The 23,391-nt window shown below is 49.3% G+C and overlaps 1 protein-coding gene across 5 annotated transcripts in view; it reads right to left on the bottom strand.

The window, feature by feature from the left end:
• LOC106112098 (zinc finger protein 501-like) overlaps positions 1–22,486 on the bottom strand; it is a 53,286-nt gene extending 30,800 nt beyond the window's left edge. For 3 of the 5 annotated variants that reach the window (XM_055815499.1, XM_055815500.1, XM_055815501.1), the window contains exons 1-8: positions 19,324–22,201; positions 18,290–18,456; positions 17,002–17,190; positions 14,324–15,555; positions 12,454–12,539; positions 7,620–7,805; positions 6,984–7,172; positions 462–598 (exon numbers count right to left, since the gene is read on the bottom strand). In XM_055815499.1, coding sequence (XP_055671474.1) covers positions 7,767–7,805; positions 12,454–12,539; positions 14,324–15,443 — 1,245 coding nt within the window. In that variant the 5' untranslated portion in view covers positions 15,444–15,555; positions 17,002–17,190; positions 18,290–18,456; positions 19,324–22,201 and the 3' untranslated portion in view covers positions 462–598; positions 6,984–7,172; positions 7,620–7,766. The other 2 variants (XM_027778595.2, XM_005231637.4) reach the window with 2 other exon arrangements.
• Between the last annotated feature and the right edge of the window lie 905 nt (positions 22,487–23,391).

The following is a 23,391-nucleotide window of genomic DNA, read 5'->3' as shown; positions in this document are numbered from 1 at the left end:
CCCCAGTTGCTGGCATCTGAATGTGCCACAACCCCAGTGCAGCTGTGGTAGAGACCCCCAGCAGCTGGCTTCGGACATCCCCAAAAAGCGGGGACATCCATGCCAGAAGTGCTTAGGACAGCCGCTCCAGCCGCCTTGTCCTGATGGCCCATGTGGCTGGGGGTCTCCTGAGACAGCCCCAGGGGAACCCAGCCAGGGTGTCCCCTCCCTCTGAGCCTGTAATTTGGGTTCCCATCTGCCTTTGTGCCTCTGACAGCTCCTGTGATGGGCCTGGGAGCAGCTTAGACAGGGTGTTATTTGGGCTTCCTCCCACCATTCCTCTGTGGGCAGCCAACGTGGTGTTTATCCCATAACCTAACACTGGTAACCAGGGAAAACACCAGGCAGATCTCAGATCAGTCCAGGGACTGCAAGGAAAAACGGAGGACTTCACAAAGAAAAATAAAGAAAAACGCACTTACCTGCGTGTTACAGATTTCGTGACACCTCTTTCTTCTTAAATCACTGTTTTCTCACCCAGTTGTATGTCATTGTGCTTCCTTAGTATATGGCATCTCATAAGGTATTTTCTTGGCTGCATCTTCAGCACAGAGCTCTGCTGCAGTGAGAAACCAGCCCAGAACACGTTACTCACAGACCCGAGCGTGGAGGACAGTTTGTTGTATTTTCCCTGACAACATTTGTCCCCTATTTCAAGAGTCTGAAGGGGAGAGTGATACACAACAAAATTACCTTTTTCTTCTGCAGTATTTCTTTTTCTTTCAGGCTGGCCATAGCAGCATGCCTGCCCCGAGCAGGGAAAGAGCCGTGCATGGGGAGGGACCCCCCCCAGATACCCCAAAACACCCAGCATGGCTGGAGGGGGACAAGCAATGCCAGGGTCACCATGGCACCATGCCAGCCTGGCATTATTTTTGGCAACCTGTGTTAGAGAGGGAGCTCCAGCCCTGGTCCCTGCTCTCTTTGCAGTTTGTGAACAGGCTTCAGCTGGCCCCAGTGATGATGCTCCTCTCACCATAATGAGCCAAACCTGCTTCCAACCTCTGCAGATCTCTTCCCGTGACTTTCTCTTGCCCTCTGGTTTTTAAACCATCCCCAGCTTGCATTCAGTGACAGCTTCCCTACAGGTTCAAGTCCTATCACTATTCCTCAGGCCAAGAAAAATCCCCTCTGCTTCACAGAGATGCTGCCAAGACCTGGTGAATGCTTTTTGCTGGAATGGTGTGGTGTGCAACAGGAGGGATGGAGAAAAAAAACTACTGGGAGGAGGATTCACACTACCAGGAGCAGTGATGCTAACGTATGGAAAATACTGTTTGGGGAGGCAGTTCATATAAAAAAAGCCAGTGATATAAAATCACATCCCCACAATCAAGAATGATTTCAGCCCCTAGGAAAGCAGCAGTGCCCTGCTGAGGCGGCCTGCTCACGGCTGCTCACCTATGCTGTCGCTCGGCAGCGACCTCGTGGCCCAGTTGGCTCTGACTTCAGAAATGGGTTTGCATGTCTCTGGTTTCCTGTGGGCGCCACAACGTTAATTCCTTTGAGTTACTGGATCCGGATCTGTCTCCAAGACACATGCTCTCATTTACTGCGTGCAAGTTGTCCAAGAGAGGAAAACCAGAGGAAATGAGCACCCAGGGAGCAGGCAGTGGGATGGAGATGGTTTTGTCATAGTCATACACCCACCTGGTGAGCGGTATTGTGCTCTGGACTGCCTTCAAGATGCTCTGAGTGCAGCCTGGGGGTAACTACCCCTTCCCACATGCTCCCCCAGTTCCTGACAGCAGGATCACATTCCTGTATTTGCACATGCAAAACCCTGATGAGCAGTGCAGGACTGGAGGCTGCTCTGTAGTGGTTTTGTTGAAATATTACCTGTTGCCAGGACTTTCGGGGATTTAATTTCTGCTAATCCCAAATAAAAATTGTAGGCAGAGGGTCCTCAGTGCTGAGACTGCCTATGAAGTGAGTCAGCTCAAAACAAGGGGAAAGGTTTGATTCTGATGCCAGAGAAGAGACAGAAATCCCTGCTGTGAGGAAGGGAAGGCTAAGCAGAGTGTGCAAGACAGGCAGTAAGAGAAGCAGGGAGGAAAAGCAAGAAAGCTCCCACACTGGACTCGTGGGGAGGGACTTGCATGGTGGCCAAGGAACAACCAGATGGTGACAAGCACATCTTGAAGCAGAAGAAAAGCAGGGATTTAACATAATGCACTGGAGATGAAGGTTGCGGCATGAAGTCCTGGGAGGAAAACGCAGGAAAAGCACCCAGTGAGCCCTACTGATGCTGGGGGTCTCTCCAGCAGAAGTGGCAATAACATCTAAAAGCCAGGAGCAGGCGAAAGCCTCCTGGTAGGTGCAGCAGGAGGCACAAAGTGAGCAGGCAGCCAGTGCTCTCCATCAACGGTGGGGAGGAGGAGCAGGGAAGGGCTCAGGCAGGCAGGGCAGCCCTGCTGCATTTCCTAGGCTGCTTTCTTCGATGCAGGCGGCAAGGCTGGGATGAGGGAAAAGGGCCCCACCTCTGGAGGCTCCGTAGCTGGGCCACTGGATACAGAAGGGTGAGCTAGACACCGACATACTTGCACAGCATGCCCTGCACCAGCCCCCCTTGTGTCCCACTGAGGGGCCCAGGGGGCTGCTCCTGCCCCGCTGGCTGCCCGTCCATGCTCATCCATCAAGGTAAGGCTCTGCCAGCTGGAGCCGGGGGGAGGCAGGGGGGAGGCAGGCAGGCAGGCCTGAGGGTGATGAGAAGCAATGTGGGTGGGGGACCCCAGACAGGGCACAGCCAAGAGGCTGCTGCTGCTGGGCTCTGTTCCCCTCTGCAATGAGACCTCCAAATGCCCCCGGCAGCCCCTTGCAGACCAAGGGTGGATTATGGTCTCTGGAAAGCTGCTTCGGAGAAACAGGTTCGCCCTCGCGGGGTGTGTGTGTGGTTTTCCTGCAGGTCCTCTCCCTTCTCTCTGCAGCAGCAGGCTGGACAGCCTGTACACACTCCCCCATAGCTTTCCCCTTGGGGAGCAAGGACACAGATAAAAGTAGCGCTGGCATTTCCCAGCGCTCGCAAGTGCTGTCTCTGTCAGCAGCAGGCCCACTCAGGCTCAGCCAGCTGGCTTCGAACTACCCAGCAGCCTCTGAACAAGGCTGATGGGGGATACTAGTAAATCAGCATCCAAAGAGGAATTCACTGCACCTCCTGTCAGTGACAGGAATGGAGCTTCTCCCTTTCTCTGCTGGGGTTTGCAGCTGGTTTTGCCTTCCTGAGAAACGATTGCTCAGATGCCCCCCTCCCCACACCTCCCCAGCCCTGCAGCAGCATGGGGAACAGACACACGTTGCTCTTCAGACTCCACACGCAGCATAAGCTCCTCAGGCCATTTTACCCATGCGCATGAGCAGAGCCCGCTGACCTGTTTGCAAAACTGCAAAGAGCACTGGTGAAAATGCACTGGTCACATGCCAAACCTCCCCTCCTCGGCACTGCACATCCCACAAACAGCAAACCCAGTGCTTGCTGGCTGCATCTGGCTCGCAGTCAGGGTCTGATTTTAATTCTCTTTAAATGTTCTTCATAAAAGAGGGGAGTAGAAATGGGGGTGCACTGCTGCTGCCATGCCTAGGGGCAGGAAGCAGCTCGGCTTGCCCACATCCACTGCCAGCAGCACACAGGACATCTGCTCTGCCAAGCCAGCCCAGTGGGCTGTCGGGCAGCTTTCCCACCTTCACCATCACAGCTACATGATGTCGTCCTTGGTTTCTCACCCTCTTGCTGTTTTTCTTTCTCTGGAAATGCTCTGTGTGGCCACATGACCTTTACTAAGATGATACTTTTTTATACTGCATGATTCTGCATTAACATGGAGCTCTTTTCTCTGCTGGGCCCCTCCAGAACGGAGGAAGCGGCTAGTGCTCGCTTGGCATTGTAACATGTGATCTCCTTAGCCATCAGGAGAAACAGCCACCGGATCTGAAATCTGGCAGAGTATCAGGGCCTCTGTAATTAATAACATCTGTGTTTTGTTTCCTGGTGATTGTGTATTTAAAAAAGTGGGAAAATCGTGCAGAAAATAAAAATCCATGCTTTCAAATAAGCATTGTAGCCATTAGAAGAAGGAAAAAGGACATCAGATCTAAGCATAAATCAATGTGACCAAAGACAAGATCAGCCACATTAAGAAACAGCTGCCTGGTTGCTTTCTGTGCCTCATGCTCATCATCCCCTCCTGCTAAAAATCCAGGTCCCCTACAGCAATGGCTCAGGGGGTGGAGAAGCCTCAGAGGCATCCATGCTTGACACAGGTGAGGAGCACAGCAAGCCCCAGGCACCCTGAACATCTGGACCAGGAGTACACCCATGGCAGCCTGGAGGAGAGGAAGGGGATCTGACATACAGCAATGCTGATGAGGAGGAAACCAAAGAGAGCAACTAGAGTGGTCCAGGGAATGGCCCAAGGGAGATATGCCAGGGGACCCATTGTGCCAGGAAGGTGAAGTCTTCTATAAAACCTTTACCGTTGTCAATGCTAATGGCGTGGCCAGGAAGCTGAAGCTGCTGGTGAGCTCATCTGAGTGGTGAGCTCAGCTGCGGGGAACCCTTGTGCCAGCAGCACACACCCCGGATGGATGGCAGGGCCACCAGGCTCTGTGGTGCTGAGGACACTACAGTGACCCTGGGCAGCAACTCTGGCGTGGCACCCAGAGACAGCCACTCCAGCCACGTCACCTGGTGAGCATCAGCTCTCACCAGCACAGAGGCCATCGTGCCAGGGGGTCTGCAGAGGTTCCCCCTGGAGGAGCATTCCTACAAGTAGCCCAGCAACTTGCTGAGCCACCAAGAGATGCACAGCCCGATGCCTGTGAGCTCTGCGGCAAAGCCTACTCGCACCAGGGCACGCCGCACAGCACCACTGCCTGCACACGGGTAAGCAGCCCTACCAGTGCCCTGACAGCAGCACAGCCTTCACCCAGTCCTCCCACCTCGCTTGCCACCACCACACACACACTGGCAAGCAACTTTTTGCCTGCTCCCATGCCTTCACCTGCATGGCCACGCTCAAGCGGCACCTGCCAGCCCTGGTGGTGCGTGCACCACCAGTCCTTCTGCATGGACGGTGACATCCCCCAGCACGGCGCAGAGGAACCCTGACTTTCCCATCACAAGGACAAGTGGTTGAGGGAGAGCTGCACAGTTAGAGGAAAACCAGGCTGCAAGTGCCTCTGCACCCCAGGGAGCCCCCAGCCCATGGCTGACGGGGAAAGAGGAGGTGGTCAGCAAAAAGCAGGCTGATCTAGCACTGGGCAAAGAGGCAGAGCTCAGTCACTCGTGCATTATTTATCTCTGATTACTCTCCCTCCAGGAAAAAAAGGATCCCAGCTTGGCTGGCATGGCATCTGCCCCCCTGGCAAGGCTGAGCATCCTGCCCCAGCCGTGCAAAGGTGCTGTACACGTTCCACGGGACGGTGAAAATCCCAACCCCTCTATGGGTTAAACAAACACACACTGGGTTTAAATTCCACATGGAATTAAGTGAGGAAAACTAAATCAAAGCCCAACCCTCCTGTGCTGCCAAACAGATGAGCACCGCAACACACAACCCTTTCACACAGAGTATGCTGGATATGGTAATTACAGGCAAAATATTTGCACCCTCGCTCTCCTCTCTGGAGAGCCTCTTTCCAAAGCAGAAGTGCACCGAGTGTTCCTACAGCAATAAGCTGTTTTCTGAGACCAAAACAGGGACTAGACAGTTGGTAAAAATGGTTTCTCTCAGGTAGCTGATAGCTGAGGCAATTAAAAGAAAATTAAACTGACATTTCTAACTTGTAGTGTAAGGGAGATGTGCAGTGGTGAAATAATTAAAAGTTACTGCTGGGAACATATTGTTTTCACCTGTCTACTGTGAAGAACAAAAGGGCAAGAAGCATTTTAGGCGCTTTTTTTTCTCTTTCTTACTTGATAATTAACTGCTAGTTATTGCTGCGTCCCCAAATGCTAAAACCCAAGGGTTTTCCAAATGACAACAGAGATATTTAGAGGTCGGTACCTGATTTATTCAGCCTTACTTGGTGACAAACAACATCTTGCCGGCCAGATCTCCCTGCCCAAGTTATTCACATAAAGGGCTCCGAGCTTCACTGTCTGATTTAGAGCACTTGCCTGAAAGGCCTTTCCAGCAGCTGCCTGGGAGCAGCTCCATGATGAAGCTGCAGTCCCATCCCTTGCTGTCTTACTGCCCAGCATTATTTGCTTCCCACCAGTTACGTTGGTGTACCAGCTGCACCCGAGCCTCTCAGGCAGGGGAAGCAGTTCTCTGGATGGGAGCCCACCTTGGAGCATCCTCATGCAGATAGGGCTCACACTGCCAGCTCCTCCCAAAAACTCAGCTGGCCACCTCTGGGAGAGGGACTTCCCAGCTGTTTTTCACAACTCCACGAACACAGGGCTTGGGAAGGAAGATTCACCCCCCACCTACCTGAGGGTCCCATGGGGCCAGAGGTGGGCCTGAAAGACATGGAATGGTCAGGGGACACAGCAGATGCACCTTGCCAACCTCTTCGATTCAGCAAGGGCCCTGGCATCTGGGAGAAAACTGAAAGCCCCTTCCACCTTTCTCATTAGCTAAAAGCGTGTTATTTATTAATGCCTGCTCACCAACACCAGGTCTGGTCAGGATCCAAGACCCAGAATGCTCTTCATATGAACCTCATGCTTCTTGTCACAACCCCAAGTCATCCTTGACCTCATCATAACCTCCACCAGTCCCACTTGGCTTACACTTCAGCCCATCACCCAAGGGCACCCCTGCCTCTGGCCCTTCCTTCCATCGTTCCTGCTATGCCAGCCCAACACCATGTTCATTGGAAGGAGACAAGAACACTACAGGAAAGCTTCTGGTGGTGTTTCCCGAGTCAGAGTATCCCCAGATTTTAGTCTCTCTCATGCACAGCAAAGCTGAGTATACCCTGAGCTGGTGTTTAGCACTGACCTTCCAGAAGGGAGAACAGGGCTCTGCGTGGTCTTAGGACAAGTATCCCCTTCCCCCACAAGGGAAGCAGGTGTCAGATGAAGCCCAGAAACGTAGTGGGTTTGTGCTGCTCCAGAGCCCATATCACTCTGCTTCAGCCTGTCCGACCTCCAGCATGCCAGCTTTTCCAGGAACGGTTGGCGGACCAGTCTGGAAGAATAAGGAAGTGTCCTGGTTTTGGCTGGGACAGAGTTAATTTTCTTCTCAGTAGCTGGTACAATGCTGTTTTGGATTTAGTATGAAAATAATATTGATAACACACTGATGTTTTAGTTGTTGCCAAGTAGTGCTTACTGTAAATCAAGGACTGTTCAAGTTTCCCATGCTCTGCCAGCGAGACACAGGGCACGAGAAGCCAAGAGGGAGCAGAGCCAGCCCAGCTGACCTGCACTAGCCAAAGGGCTATTCCATACCACAGAACATCACGCTCGGTATATAAACCGGGGGGAGCTGGCCGGGCATCAGCAATTGTATTGTGCATCACTTGGCTTTATTTCCCTTTAGTTTTATTCCTCTCCCTTTCTCTCTCCTTTTCATTACACCTGTTGTTGTTATTTTAATTATCAAATTGTTCTTATCTCAACCCATGAGTTTTACCTTTTTTCCAATTCTCCTCCCCATCCCACTGCAGGGCAGGAGAGAGAGCAAGCGGCTGCATGGTACTTATTTGCTGGCTGGGGTTAAACCATGACAGGAAGGTGCACGCTAGGCTGACTCCATCATTTCCACTGCCAGGGGTGGTGGTCATGTCTTAAAGGTCTGTACACAGTCAGCCAGCAAAATCTTTACAAAACAAGACAGAAAAGTCACTTAAACCTCTTCCTCAAGGTTGTTTCCTGATAAAAGAAGAAAAAAAGCAATTATAGCAAACTGTAAAATAAAAAGGAAGTCAGGTCAAAAGACAGGTGAATGCACAAGGCACTCAACAAGGCTCTGCACTGGAAATTTCTGAAAGCCCTCCCAAATTTGCTTCCCCCTCTTCAGTATGAACAAAACAGATCAAGCTGGGCCTTTCCCCGCTCAGAGCTGGCTGTCTTCCATCGCAAGAAAACGCATCAATTTGAGGAAGCACATCCAGAACGAGAGCCATCCTTGTTTCCAGTTTGGAGTGGAGCAAAGGTCTTTCGCTTTGCCACCTTAGTGGGTAAGACCTTTACAACAACACTGCTGCCAGCACTAACCCCCTGTGCTTTGGGAGGATGTCCCACATTGCTCAGATGTTACTTCTGGATTTCTTATTCTGCCCTTCAAAGTGGTAAAAACCTGCTTGAAGAGCCAAGCTTTCCTCCCAGACCACCTGGGCACGCAGTGCTATTGAAAACATGTAAATATACCTGTAAATGATGATACAGAAATGTGCTCATAATAAATGGGCTTGTACTGTAATAGTATTGTAGCTGCCAAGGACAGGGGGAGCCTAGCTTTATTTTTCACTCTTGTAGTGATTACTGTCTGATCATTTCAAACTGGATGCTGTGTCACAGTATGCAAACAGAGAAGGAAATAATGTAGTTAAAACTGGGGATATTCTTCGTGTTTACATGAACTCCACTGCCCTGGAGCTATTTTAAAGCTGCTGTTCCTCTCTCAAGTGAATACACTGGAAATAAATACTCTCTGTCTACTCATGTATGCCATGAACAGTTTGAAAGAGAAACTGTTGCACTTCTAGCTCACATGTGCTGCTGTATTTGCACAGATGCATAGCATATTTCAGTGTCTATTACTGTATGCAAGGACTGTGCATCTGCACATGTTCAGAAGTGAAGCAGGACACAAAGTCTTGCAACTACTCACAGATGTCTTCTTATACCTCAACCCAAGCCTGCAGGTATCCCGAGGGGTGAGGTTTGGTACATGACAAGCAAAGGCTGGTGGTAGGCTTCACAGAGAGCATGCAGGCAGCCTTGTCTCAGCAGAGGTTCTATCTGCAGGACCATGGTCACAAACAGGGACCTCAGCCTTCTCCACGTAGTGCACTTCTGTCGTGCTCGCACGCTGCTGCGCTGTAACCGGGAGCTGATGTGCAGGTGAAGACAGGACAGCTAACCATCCCTCTGCACTCAGGAAACACAGCCCCCAACCCCCCAGCTCTCTGGGAAGGAAGCAACTCCCAAAGCCTACTGCACCAGGTGAAAAACATCCCCAGTCCGCTGGGTTCAGTGCCAGCAGCAAAGGCAGTGTGGTGTTAAATGCCCGGGTTTTCCCACAGTGCTCCAACACAGCCGTGCCTTCTGGCAAGGTCAGCTTTCATCCAGCACATATAACACTGTGCCAGCAGAAATATTTCCGTGGGGTTGCACTGAACCACGTTACAGAGCACAGACTCTTCTCAGTGCAAAAATCAATGCCTTTTTTTTCAGGCTCCTGGGGCAAACTATTTCACACAGTCAGCAGACAAACTTCCACAAGCAAGTTCACCTTTTTAAACAAGGTTAGCTGGATTTCATATTTATACAACTGGTCCAAGAGCTTCTTAAATGCAAGAGCTAAGACATACATACTGGCAAGCTTCCTGAGAGGTCCCACAAGGAAGTTCAGTTAGATCACACTTTAATCTTGTGGTCTGGGAGACGGGATGCTGTATAGTACCTTCTCCCAATTCCCTTTCCCCAAGATGAAAACAAGTCATCCATCACTCACACCACTTACCCATCAAAAGTCTTCATGCCAAATCCTTTAACAACTGCTGACACCTCAAGTTTTAGTAACTCCTCTTTCTAAATTACTGTCAATCGACCAGGCAAGCCAAAAAAAACACGCTGAAGTCACTAAACCATCCCTGCTGACACCACCAGCAGTATTTTCAGGAGCAGCAACAATGGTCAGGGTATCGAGGAAGAAGAAAATTAGCACAATCTCTTTCAAGCAGGAGAACAGAGGCTGGGCAAGCAGGTCAGCAAAACATGCTGACTCTTTTGGGGTAAAATTTACCACACTCAACAAAGAGCATCCTTGCATCGAGGAAGACATCTCTTTTTAAGACATGCCAGGTAGCTATTGGGAGTAGGTGTTAAATGGCAAGCTGGTGGTGAGGCTACCTTCCTGCTACGTGTGCATGGCTCTGAGCCCAGGGACCTACTCCTTAAGAGTCCCTTGTAGCCAACAAGATGTGTGCTGGTAGCTTGTACAGAAACAGACCTGCTCAGAATAAATTACCGCTCCTGCTTTCAGATTTGAAGCAGGAAAGCAACAATTATCCTTAATAAGAAGAGGAGTTGATAGCTCTGATGTTTTCCTCTAGCAGATAAACAAGAGGAAAGCCATTACATGAACTGCATGAGCACGTTCAGTTGAGCACACCCTCCCTGGAAAACAGCACTGCCACATAGCAGCAGGCAGTTCAGCAGCACAGCCACCCTGCGGTGAATTTGCAAGTAGACTGCACTCTGGTGCAGAGGCTGTGTTACCTGCTTCATAGGCTGGCTCCCATTCAGTGGTTGGTTTTAAAAGTTGGAGGTTAGATGACCCTAGCCTTGCACAGGCCCACACCTTTTTAACTTTCTCAAAGCATCAGACACAGCTGGGACCACCAAAATAATAAAAAAAAAAAATGTTTTCCCTTCTATTTCCACTATGTTATCCTAATGAAATATTCATCTGCCCTTCTGTTGGTGAGACCTCAGCCCCTGCTCGTTTTCAGTCTGTAAGTAAGGAAACCGCAGTGGAGGCTCCTTATGCCAACAGAACCTTCACAGCATCAGAGGCAGATCATCACATGATGAAGTCTCACTTTAAATAAAAGCTGCCTACTCCAGAGATTTCAATGCACTTTGCTCAGATTAATTGACAAATGATGGATTGCTTAGTTCTCCCTGTTTACATCAGACTCCTGCTTCAGACTCCTCCACACCGGGAGAAGGCAAATAGTGTTAAGAGGAGGATGACACTATACAGAGCAGCAGAAAGACTGTACAGTAGTAGCTTTTCCTTTGTGCAAGGTGTTGTACGTACACCCCACAAGCACAGGTGTATTTACCATGCAACTCCTTTGTTAACAAAGAAAATAGTACCGTAGCTGCCAAGGACTGGCCGGTGATTCCAGGTCAGTGAGGGCCAGGAGTCTGCAGTGCTGGAGCTATTCTAGTCTTCTTAGTCTTGAGACAATTTTCCTGTGATGGAAATGACTTGGGCAGAAGTGATGTAGTGAAGGGACAGGAAAACTAGCAAAGAGCAAAGCTTTTTTCTACATTCCACCGTTCACAAACACCATCCAGCAACCAAAAGTACTCGCACAATCAGGATCCCCTGCCTAGCCCAGAGCTCCAGCGCTGTGCTTGTGTCCAAGTGCTTCCCGTGATGCCCTGGCAATGACAGCCTGTGAGCGAGTCCTCTGCACAGCACAGTATCAAAGGGAACTGCTTCTTCCATGGCCTTTACAGACACAAATGAACAGAGCTACTCTGAATCAAAGAAAAATTACTTCTACTGAAACCACACAATTCAAAACCCCTCTAATGAAGCAATGCTGTACAGCAGGTATATTTGCTCACTCTCTTCCTGCTTCAGCTAGCTAATGTGACTGATTATGTCTGTTGTAGGCTACCAGCAACTCAGACTGACACTGTGAGAGCATCAGGGCCTGGGAGACATTTCCAAACCTTTATACTAAAAATGTGAAATGCTGAAGTGATGATCTCTGGGTTAGATTTAAGCTCCAAGGGATTTCCTGCAGCTTACTCAGGAGTTAGTGGAAGTTTCTTTGAGGAGGGTTCAACACACTTTTCCCAGAAACCATGCCACATTTTAATTACTCCTTTCACACATTCAAGCACTTTATATGCAAGTCAACCTTCCAGGCAAGTATCTTTTTAATAACCTTTTAGTTAAGCCTAGTAGTTTTCATTTCACCAACCATTTACTCTTCCCATTAAACAGACCTTTGTTCTAAACACTTTCACCATTATGCTCTTACAGGTACGAATTCCACCAACTGCTAACACCAAAAAGCAGAATAACTAGATGTTCCCAATTACCACAACTGTCTAAGCAGAACAGTCACACAACATGAAGGTGCACATAGTGCTGAAGTTTAATTGGATATTAAAACCCCCTACAGCAAGAGCACTGCACACCTGAAGGAGAAGCAGAATGCCGAAAAGGGGAGACTGCAGCTGACAACTTCAAAATGGGTTTAGAAGATAAAGAGTGGAAACTTATTGCATGATAGCTTCTGGAATGGCTTTGTCACCTTGCTATGTGCCCTCACTCCAGGTCATTTCAGATTGTGTTGAACAGCACAGTCCCCACAGAACAGCACTGAAGATGTCTCTTTGCAGATCATTTACCCACAGTCTCCTTTTAGCCAGGATTTTTTTCATGCAAAGATCTTTCCTCTTAGAGACACTAAGCAGCTCTCAGGTAAGACTGACCCTTTGGTGAGGGGCCCTGTCAAAAGACCTTCAGAAACCTAAAACCGTACTGGAACTACCTGCAGAGGGGAGTTTGGAGAAGTCTCACTCACAGCTGTAGCGAATGCATATGGTACGCGGGGTCCAGCCATCCCGGCAGAGGTATCTGCATTACAAAAGTACATAGTTTCAGACAACGTAACACATCCTTAAGAAGTGGGATGCAGATCAGTTCCCTAATCTGGAGACTCCTTTGAGGAATGAAATTAAAATGACCCATAAGTGAGGCTGGGAGAATTAGTCTCCCATTCACAATCAAGCTAAAGTGCTGCTGTGGATGGCTGGTTGTGCTTGATCTGAGCCAAGGACCTCACATCAAACACAACAGTATCCACAACTGTAAAACGCCTGCTCAGCTGTTGCACGGATGGAAGGTGCTAAGCAACCATCACCATTTTTTACACTATGAAACATGCAAACAAATGGCACAATCAGTACTTTACATTAAATAGCCTGGTAGTAAATGCAAAGGTACATTACCCTGAAGCTTTACTTTCACTCTGCTGCACAACTTCCTGCTGAAAAGGCAGAATGCATTAGAAAGAAATTAGTGAAATTACAGCAGCTGGCAGGGGAAAGGAAGCAAAGCTTTCTGACACGGAGAGGAAATTAAGGCTGCAATTTAAGGACAAACTGAATGATTCTACCACAGTGGTTAACCGTAGATGAAGTGTCATTACTAAGTTTCAAAGTTTAAAACCCCACTGCTATAGCTGAGGCAATACATACCTCTTTGGAAGTTACAGCCTCAGGGGATTTTGGCAGCACCTGCCTGAGACTGCTGGGCTAGTTTCTAAGGAAATTTTTCTTCACTAGACGTTTGAACCTAAATCAAAGTGAAGAGCCTCGCAGACGCTTTAGGTAGTGCTCAGACATGTCACAGAACACAAAACGTGGTTTTGTTATGAGAAGCTTCCTCATGTGTGAAAACGTTTAAATGAAGAAGATTCCAATGCAATGAGTAGCAAAGGCGGCTTAAATTTGGTCTTCTGCTCTTTGAATTTTGTGTTCTCAAACATCTGCTACTGTATTACTCATCTGGACAGATTTACAGTGCACTGTTCCATCAGAGACACAAATCTATTCAAATCCCTCACCCCAAGAACATACACCATCATAGCGAAAATAAAGCTTTTTCCGTTATTAACAGACATTCAGCTAATCACACAACAGTGCATGTGTACTCCCTTAGACAAAAACATTTATGAAACACGGCTGGTAACTGTTGAGTTTATTAAAGAACTGTTTTGTGGGTGGTTGTTGTTTTTTTTAAAATAACCAACAAGATACTTCCCTCCAAATAAAAAGAAGTACTAGAAAGAAAAATTCAGCAGAAAGCAAGGAGAGAAGGGGTAGAGTGACAACTCTGGACTGTTCTGACTTAGCAAAGACCTGCAACAACAGATCTTCAAACCCAGTGCCAAAGAGCCATCCCACGTGAGGGTAGGGCCAATTTATCTAGTGACCAAGACTGCAGAGAGAAGTCTCATAGCCCGTGCATCCTTGCAAAAAGCTCAAGTTGATGCATCGTCAGTTCAGCAAATCAAGGCTGTGTTAGCACATGTGAGTGATTTCACTTGTCTTAGGCCTCACATTTCATTGCTCGGTGGTAATTAGGTTATTTTTTCACACAAAGCCAGTTTAAAGCCAGCAAGTGCAATCTCTACCAGTACAAGCTGCAGAGATCCCCCTGACGAACTAGGGTTCCCTGTCAGCCACTGCCGAGAAGTGGGTCTGGACTGGCCAGAGCGCATGCAGCAGAGTGCTTTCTCCATCCCAACCACGCAGGTTTCGTTCAAGTAAGAAGCAACCAAGGAGACGACAATCACAAATGAACAAAGAATTAAGATTTGTCCAATTTGTGTGTGCGCTCATGCCTCCGTAGGGTACCTGACTCAGTGAATGAATGACCACAGTAATTGCAAGAGTAGGGCTTCTCTCCAGTATGAATGCGGTGATGGCGTTGGAGCGATGCCAGCCGCGTGAACGTCCCTCCACACTCCTCACAATAGAAGGGACGCTCCCCAGAGTGAGTCTGCTGGTGTCTTTTCAGCCTGAGCAGCTGGACGAATGCCATGCCACATTCCTGACACTTATAGGGCTTCTCTTGCCGGTGGATCACCTTGTGTTTGGAAAGCAGGTTAGGCTTATCGAAACCTTTGCCGCATGTTGGACAGGCATAAGGTTTATTATAGTCATCTTCCTCAGACTTCTGGTTCTCTGCACAAGGCTGATCAGTGTACTCAACAGTGTGCTGGTTACGGTGCACTATCGACCACGGGTTCCTAGCCATGCCGTTTCCCAAGATCACCATGGAGCGCTCTATCTTGTGCACGTTGCGTAGGTGCCTCCAGACATCGGCTGTGCGAATGAAACCCTTGTCACACTCTGGACATTTGTGTGGCCTGTCACTAGAATGAATGAGCTTGTGCATTCGCAAATTTGCCGCACGGAAGAACTCTTTGGCACAGACAGGACATCGGTATGAGTTTTCCACAAGGTGAGTTCGCTTATGTTCCCGCAGCTCGCTCATACCCTGGAAAGCAGCACCACACTTCTTGCACCGATACGGCAGAGCTCCCTCGGGGACAGGCTCCAGGTCCTCATCGAACACATCAGCAAGAATGGTATTTTTGCTATCGTCACGTAGTCTGTTCTGTGGTTTCTTGGACTGCTCAGAGGAACAGTGCTCTGAATCTTTATCTTCACACTGCAGGTCAAACCTGGTACTGGAGGGGACGAATACCCCAGCTGTACTCTCACCTCGATGCTGGTAGGTCTCATAGGTTTCTTTGTCTTCGCACTGCAGCTCTGCAGGAAGCTCCTGCTTACCTGAAGGTCCAGCAGAGTTGCAACACGGACTGCATGTCTGCGAGTAATTCATGTCTACCTCCTTCTGGAGGCTAGATGTGTGGCCCACCTGCTTAGTGGTCTTTCTGGAATAACGTGAACGCTTCTCACCTGTGTCACAAATGCTATTCTCAGAGTCCCAGTCCGCATTCACATCCATCCTCCAAGGCGTACGCTGTGTTCATCTGCAGCTCATCAACGATGTGTATACCAAGAGCTTCAGGTCTTTCATGGTAAGTCCATCTCATTCTCAGCTCTCTTTACAGTCCTACCTAGAAAATAGAACACCCATTTCATCAGTGATTTTTCTGATATTAACAGAAGACAGTTACCACAGTGAAGATTCTTTTCTGATTAAAAGAATGAGACAGACTACTAGTTAAGCAGTACAAGAAACAGTCTTCTACTATTATACAGGTAGAAAACATACATTCAGCATACAAAATACAGACCATGTTTAATGAAGTTAAATCCTCTATCATAATCCAGCCTTCGCTACAAATATAAATTGATAATTTCCACTTTGAATTCACCTAAAGATGAGAAAACTTCAGAACTCTGGGGTGCAAACACTTTCAGCCAAGTCCTACATCACAGCTGCCCCCACCACAAGACCTTGTTCTGAGGATTCATGTTTAATCTTTGTTTTTACCTTGCTAAATATGAACTAGGAGTGCCAGTCACAAGCCTCAGAAACTAGTTAGGTAATGCAGTGAGACCCTGAAACTGTGTCAGTCAAACAGCCAAAACCAGAAGCAATGTGTGGAAGGGGGGGGTCTGGAGAGCTCAGGAGCACCACCTTTGGCCTCCCACCCTGACCAGAAATATTCTGCCTTGGGGATATATGGGGTCCCTGTGCCACTGCCAGCTAGCACTGTGCAAAGAGGACCTATGTAAGGAAAAGCATGAAAGAGCTGTCCAGAGAGTTACTTAGAGCTCTCCCAGGCTTCAAAGCACAGCTAGCAATCCTGCAGAGCTGGCCCACTGGAACAGCTTCAAATTCCCCGGGTAAACCCCCTTTTGCAGACCAGCCTTGCTAGCAGAAAAGATAAGTAATGGTAATTGGTCAGAAATACCAGAGTCACACACTTTCTTGTGAAGATCTTTTTGTTTATGCCATACAAAAGCATGGATTTGCAACAGGTTTTCTAGATTTGTCCCAGCAGCTGCTGTTGACAGCAGCTCCACAGGGAGCTTTCACTCACCTGGTTTAAACCTGCATTCACACTGAATTGCTAGTCTAAGCTCAGAAATTGCATTTTTCCTGTCCTGATGGACACCTTGGCTGTTCCTCCAACTGCCCTCACACCCACTTTTTGTATTTCCTTTACTCCCACTGTTTCTTCACTTCACTACTTCTGTCTAGGTAACTTCTCTGAATACGAACACACATACATACATGCAAAAATATACGTTAAAATGTACATATTTCCATGCATACATACATATAAAGCTTGTCTATTTAGTTTCAGTAGGTTTAAATAGTTACAAAGGCACTACAGCAATGTGCATTAAGTGAAAGGTCTTATTCACATCTCAGAAAGACCAGCTTCACCAGAGACACAAGCTGCGCTTTCTTCTGCTGTGATACAGAAAACAAGCTGAATTAGTTTTCTTCATTACTCACTGCCTGGAACAGAATGGCTCAGGTCATCCCCCAACTTCAACCATTCCTATTAATTTAATAACGAGTGCATAAGCACAGAACCGTTGCTCACCTCCTGCACGGGCCGAGCACCTCGAGCAGCACAGCGCCGGCTCCCAGCCCCACAACTCATCTGGGAGGTCCTTTGTTGCAGAAGAACTTTTCCAGGGATGCTGGCACGGCTTGGCTTAAGCAAACTCCCTGAGACAGGCCCGGCCGGTTTCCACGGGGGCTGGGGGGGATATTTACATCACGATGCCAGCTTGAAAAGAATAATTTTAAAAAATGAAATAAATTAGGAAAAATGGGAATTTTTTTTCGTTGTTGCTGCTGCTGCTGCAGCCAGAACGAAGCCCCCGCCTCCCCCCGCACCGGGGGGCCGGTGCGGCTCGCTCGGCAGAGGCCGGTGCCACCCCCACCGCCACCGCGCAGCCCCTCGCGCCGGCGCGGAGGCCCCCGGCGGCGGCGGCGCAATCGCAGCGCGGCCCGGCCCGGCCCGCAGCGGCCGCGGCTGCCAGCGGCGGGGCGGGACCGGGGCAGCCCCGCTCCGGTAACGCCGCCCGGGGGAGGGGGACGGGGACCTGGACCCCCCGCCCCGCCCTCGGCGCCCTGTTTCAAACTGCTGCGGCAGCGGCCGGGGGGTGCGGGGGAGCCGGTCGCTGTTCCAAAGCGAACGGGCGCCCTTCCCACCCGCACCCGCTCGGACACCCGGTGCTGCGGGGACCGGAGCCTTCCTCCAGCTCCAACCCGCAGCAAGGCGCGGGGTGCTCCCCCTGCCCCCCGAAACGGCAGCACCGCGCATCCTCCCGCAGAAGTTTGGCAGCGATTGGATTCACTTTCAGGCTTTGCTTCGCGGGATGGAAGGGGCTCTGCGCCCGCAGCAAGGCTCTGTCCGCGGCCCCCGCCTCTGCGCCCCGCTTCCAGCCTCAGCCAGGATTTCTTCGCCCCGGATTTCTTCACCCTGAGTACCATCGTCAGCAGAGCCTCACCAGGGCCTTTCACAGCAGCACTATTTCCTTGTGGGAAGTCCTTTGCCCAACACATCCTAGGATCCTGTCTGCCTTTTCCAAAGCCACAGTTCGAGCACAGTCCGTAGGCCTTCTCGAGCTCCTTTCCTCCATCCCTTACAGCTCTGGAGCAGAAATTGTCACCATTTCTCTACCACCATTTCTAAAAGACCTTGTTCGTCCATGGCTCTGCAGCCCTCCCTCCTGTTCATACTCCCTGTCAGGACATTTCATTCCCACATGTCCAGTTTTACATTCCCACCATTAATGGAACCCTTCAAGGTCCAATCCCTAGGATCGCTGTTGGGAAGCTCCAGCTGCAGCCAGTGGTCCCTGACCCTCAGTGCTCTGTACCTCTCCGTTATCATGTTGACCAGTTCTGTGCTTCCTGTAGTTGAAACGACTCTCCAACATCACCGTGTCATCTCGCAGAGAACTTTAACAGCAGTTATGTTGCACAACGGACAGTGATCTTGCTGCCTTTTCTCAACAAAACTCCTACAGGTTTTGGAAATGGGCTTCTACAATTGAAAGCAAATACGGTACTGAAATGAAAAATTAACAAGAATGTATATTGTTGGCATGCAAATAATGGTATATAAGAATGCTCCCATTTCTACATTTTTCTGCTCTTACATATCTTTCTAAAAATAAACACAAAACCAGAAACTACTCTGCTGGGAGTTGATGGTGAGGAAACGTACCTAGTCCTTTCACACAGAAAAGCCAGCTACTTTTGAGAGCAGAGGGGCAGTTCAGTTTCTTTAGATCAGGCAGTTAAAAAATAAGTTAGCAACATTCCTTTAATGTCAGCCTTTGAATCCACAAGAAACTCACATGCTGCTCAGTATGGCAAACCTTGCAGAGAAAGAACCATTCCAACTCTCACCAACTAGGGGGAAAACCTCAGAGGATTTTCGTTATTTTTATTATAATTTTTCTGAATTTAAAATTTTTAGATGTTTCTTACTGCAACACAGTAGCTGGGCAGGGCAAAGGCTTTCTTCCACCTAGACCCAAGACGCACAGAACCATGCACCCCTTCCACATCCCTTACGGAAGACCCTCATTCATCAGTCCTCGTAAGGAAAACTCCAGTAATATATAAGCATATACAGCACCAATACCTCCCCAGCCCAGCATACCTGTGTGGGACGCAGACAACGAATGGCCATTTTTAAAAAATCCAAATAATGGTTTATTATGACTAATACATTAAAACATGAGAGGATGTATGGAGGGAGGAGGTGAATGAGTCGTTCTGGCCAAGTGGGCTGTGCATCCTAACAGTGATGCTTTTGCAAACCAGCCCCAGGGGGTGGTGATAGTCTAGACAGCAACACTTAGCACATGTGCACAACAGCTCTAATTTAACACATCAGTCTTACAAGCATAGGTGCCCAGGTGAGTCCAGCTGGTCCTGATCATATCCAACAACTGCACATCCCTCTTGACTTCAACATGATACAATGGCAGCATTTCCTCTTGCAGCTGCCAAGGAACGGTGTAATGCAAGCAAGCAATGGTCTTCCTCATAGGGATCATGGAGGAAGTGACCAAAGCGTCTTAGGTGCTCCAGGTCCTCCTCCTCCTCCTCCTCAAAAGCATCAATAAGAATGTTTTCATTCTTTCTTATCCTTCCTTGAGGTTCCTCAGAGCGTTCAGAGGAAAAGCATCCTAAACATTCATCTTCACACTACAGGTCAAGGTTGTTGGGTTTGTTGAATTACACTTCTGGGAGTAAATTTCAGGTATCTCCTCTTCTTTGTACTGTACTATACGGATTTCTTGTCAGACTGAAGGCCTAGGAGGATGCACCTGGGACTAGAAGGTGGTGAGTAATCTTCATCCACTTCCAGCTACAAGCTAGTTTTGCAGCCCACCCTTTCTGAGGCTTGCCTGGAATCACCTGAATGTTCCTCACTTGTCTGGCAACGGTCATTAACAGAAACGACAGCCGGCTCCAGCCTATGGTATCGTATAGTGCTTGCTTGTTAGTAATCACACAGTCAGTACAAATTCCTGCAACCTCTCATGGCTGGCTTCTTTCATGTCAGCTTCCTTGGAAAAAAAATAAGGATTTCATTATCTGCCAGGAAAAGGTAGTATTTAAGATGTCAGTTTAATTGGAAACACATTAGTAGTACTAAATAATGCAGTACACTCCAAACGGTGTCTCATGGGTCAGAACAAGGTCCATGGTCAACTCTATTCAACACACCATGTCTTCTGCTGTTAGTCCAAGATGAGGCAGAAAAGGGCTTCTATACCAAGGTTAATAAAACCAGCATGTACGCACTGCAACACCCAGACTGACAAAAGTGCCCACATACTCATAAAATTCATGGGCACAGTCCCCATGAGCCTCCTGCTTTCAGTAATGAAGAACAAACCACTCCACTAATGTTTCCCTTCTAACCTAAAATAAGAACCAAAATTTGGAGGTCTTATCTCATGTATATATTGGTCTTCAGCTGAGTATACTTAGCTCTACCAAGTTCCAGATACTATAATTTTTCCTCCTAATACTGAGGTACTTAAAACGTACCCTGCCTTCTATTTCATAGTTCACATTTATAAGCACACAATTTCGTTAAATTCTGCATTCTAAGCCTATCCCATCAGCCTTGATGAGTTATTCCAGCACACACAAAAAATAAGCTATAATCCTCCAAGAAAAGGCAGCAGAAAAATAAGTGAAACGCCTATCTCTTTATAATATACGATTCCTATTAAAATTACATTATTGGTGCTTTTTACCCATCCTACATTTATATTCCCAACACACATATATAGATGCCAAATCCTTCTTTTTATTTATGCTGCCTCACTTTATGTTTTTTAAATGTGAAGAGTCTGTCAGGACAGATGAGTATCCGTAATCTATTTGTCAGATTTGAGTCATTTAAAAAAATTTTTTTTTGAAGGATTAGACTCTATGCTCCCATGTTTCTGTTAAATTTGCTAAAAAGTGCAGAATTGCTTGCTGTCACAATGGGAGCTTAATATATTTTATGAAGGGTTTATGATCACATCCCATCAAATTTGAATTTTTATTGGCCATATAGGTTTCTCCCCTGACATCTGGCTACTTTGTTTTAGGACTGTCATAAACACTTTAAACGTCTGAGAGCTTCAGACTCTTCTACATAAAACAAAAAAGCCTAACAACCAAGTTTTCTTCTAAGTAGGAGCTGAATTCAGAGAGACTAAAATGATACTTGACTGAAGCTTGAACTTTTAACTCTCCAGGGGAAAGACGGGCTCTCTTTAACACACTGAACTCTGGTGAAAGACTAGCAATAGCTGCTTACTGTTAAGAGAGACTGAATTCTGCAAGAAAACCATCACAGCACTCACCAGCAAGCGCTCTCCCACCAAAGCTGTTTACACCACACGCAACAGGCTACAGCCACAAAGAGTGAGCAGCCAAAAACCCCAGCAGTACCCTGCTGAGAGCACGGCTGAAAGAAGGTGCAGAATCCTCTTTCAAATCACCTGGACCAAGGTATTGTTTCACTATGTCTAGCCAGCTCCAGCCTGTTACAACATGGGTTTTTTCCGTGAACATTGCCAGGATCTTCTACGTCTTTGGGACCCAGTCAACAGGCATCTCATAAACAAGGAATCTGGAAGAAACGAACACACTGAGAATGGAAGTCCTAACTACAGTGAAAATCAGATACAGTTACAAAATCTAGTCAAGCTGTAAAGAACATGGAACAACAAACAGGAAGAAACTAAGCAAGGATCAAGTAACAACTTGCTGGCATGCTTTAGTTTCTTAAACTTGCATTTTCCTCTGCACACGCTGATCTAAACAGGCAGCAATTTTCTATGCAACGCTATTGCCTGACTTTCAAAACAACCCCCACCCAACTCTGACAGCTCAGTTCAAGCGCTGGACACGCAAGGCTGTAAAGGAGCCTGCAGAGCAATAACCTAACCCTTCTGGTGCAGGCCAGAAGGTGCACACACAAGAACAGACATGCTCTGTGGCTTCTTGCAATGACTGGCTGTGGTTTTAGACATGTATGTTATCTGCATGTGTACCTCATACATGCTTAGTTTTGAAAGCCCACAAAATGCATACACAAGCTTGTTAAAAAGTTAAAGGCAGGAATCTCTCCCTGCTGAACACATCTCTCAACACCTTTGAGCTGTATTCATTTGGTTTGTATTGTGACCTCTTGGATTACTAAATTGACTCACAACAGCATTTGATAATCTTTTCAAATAACCATTCAGCATAAAGGCTTTTTACTGGAGTACCTGACGAAGCAGGCACGGGGACTTTACTTAGTGGTGCCTTAGGACAACGCAAACTCTCTGCGAGCTCTTTTTTGATTTAAAGAAAAACGGACCGAGCACCTCTGAACTGCCGCTGGAGCCCCCCAGAAGGGGGCCGAGGGGAGCTGCCCAGCCCTGCCCCTCAGGGCCTGTCTCGCCTCGCCCCTCGCTCCTCCCAGAGTAAAAGGGCGGGCAGGAGGCTCACGCTGCCCGCTGCTGCTGCCCGCAGCCCGGCCCGGCCCTCCCCGCAGCAGCCCCCGCCGCCTGTACCCCCTCACCGTGCGCGACCGGGCCGGGCCGTGCACGGCCGCCGCGTTCCCCCCGCGCCGGGCGAGGGCAGCCACGCTCACCGCCCAGCCCGGCCGGCTGCCGCCATGTTATGCCCGGACCCGCCTCAGGGACGGGCAGAGGGAAACAGGCCGCCCCCGCTGGTGACGCAGCCGTGGCCCCGCCCCGGCCTGACGGACAGGTCCCCTCCACCAATCGGCGGGCGCTGCACGGCCGTGGGGCGGAGCCCGCGTTAGGAACCGTGGCGCGCGCCCCCGGACGTCTGACGCCCCCAGGGAAACGCGGCCCTGAGGCCGGCCCCGCAGTCCCCCGTGGCGACACGCACCCGGGCCGCCGGCCCCGCAGTCCCCCGTGGCGACACGCACCCGGGCCGCCGGCCCCTCACTCCCGGTGGCGACACGCACCCGGGCCGCCGGCCCCGCAGTCCCCCGTGGCGACACGCACCCGGGCCGCCGGCCCCTCACTCCCAGTGGCGACACGCGCCCGGGCCGCCGGCCCCGCAGTCCCCGGTGGCGGCACGCACCCGGGCCGCCGGCCCCTTACCCCCGGTGGCGACACGCACCTGGGCCGCCGGCCCCTCAGCCGCGGTGGCCGGCACAGCCAGAGGTCGGCCCTCATGGGACTGATACCCAGAAACCGGCCCCCGTTACGCCCCCGGCGGGACTCTCACAGCTGGAGACCGGCCCCTGTCACGCCTCACAGTGTGACTGGCACAGCTGGAGGCCAGCTCCTCTCACAACCCTTTGTGTGAGTTACATACTCCTGTCCCACGCCCAATGTGACTGACACCGCCAGGGACACCCCCCTGTAACACCCCCAGTGTGACTGACACATGCAGGGACCTCCCCTGTAACACCCCCAATGTGACTGACACAGGC

The sequence above is a fragment of the Falco peregrinus genome, chromosome 10 (genome assembly GCF_023634155.1).
Source record: "Falco peregrinus isolate bFalPer1 chromosome 10, bFalPer1.pri, whole genome shotgun sequence".
NCBI classification, from domain to species: Eukaryota; Metazoa; Chordata; class Aves; order Falconiformes; family Falconidae; genus Falco; species Falco peregrinus.
Note: the sequence above shows the minus strand (reverse complement) of the source record. Positions and strands in the feature narration are given on the sequence as shown.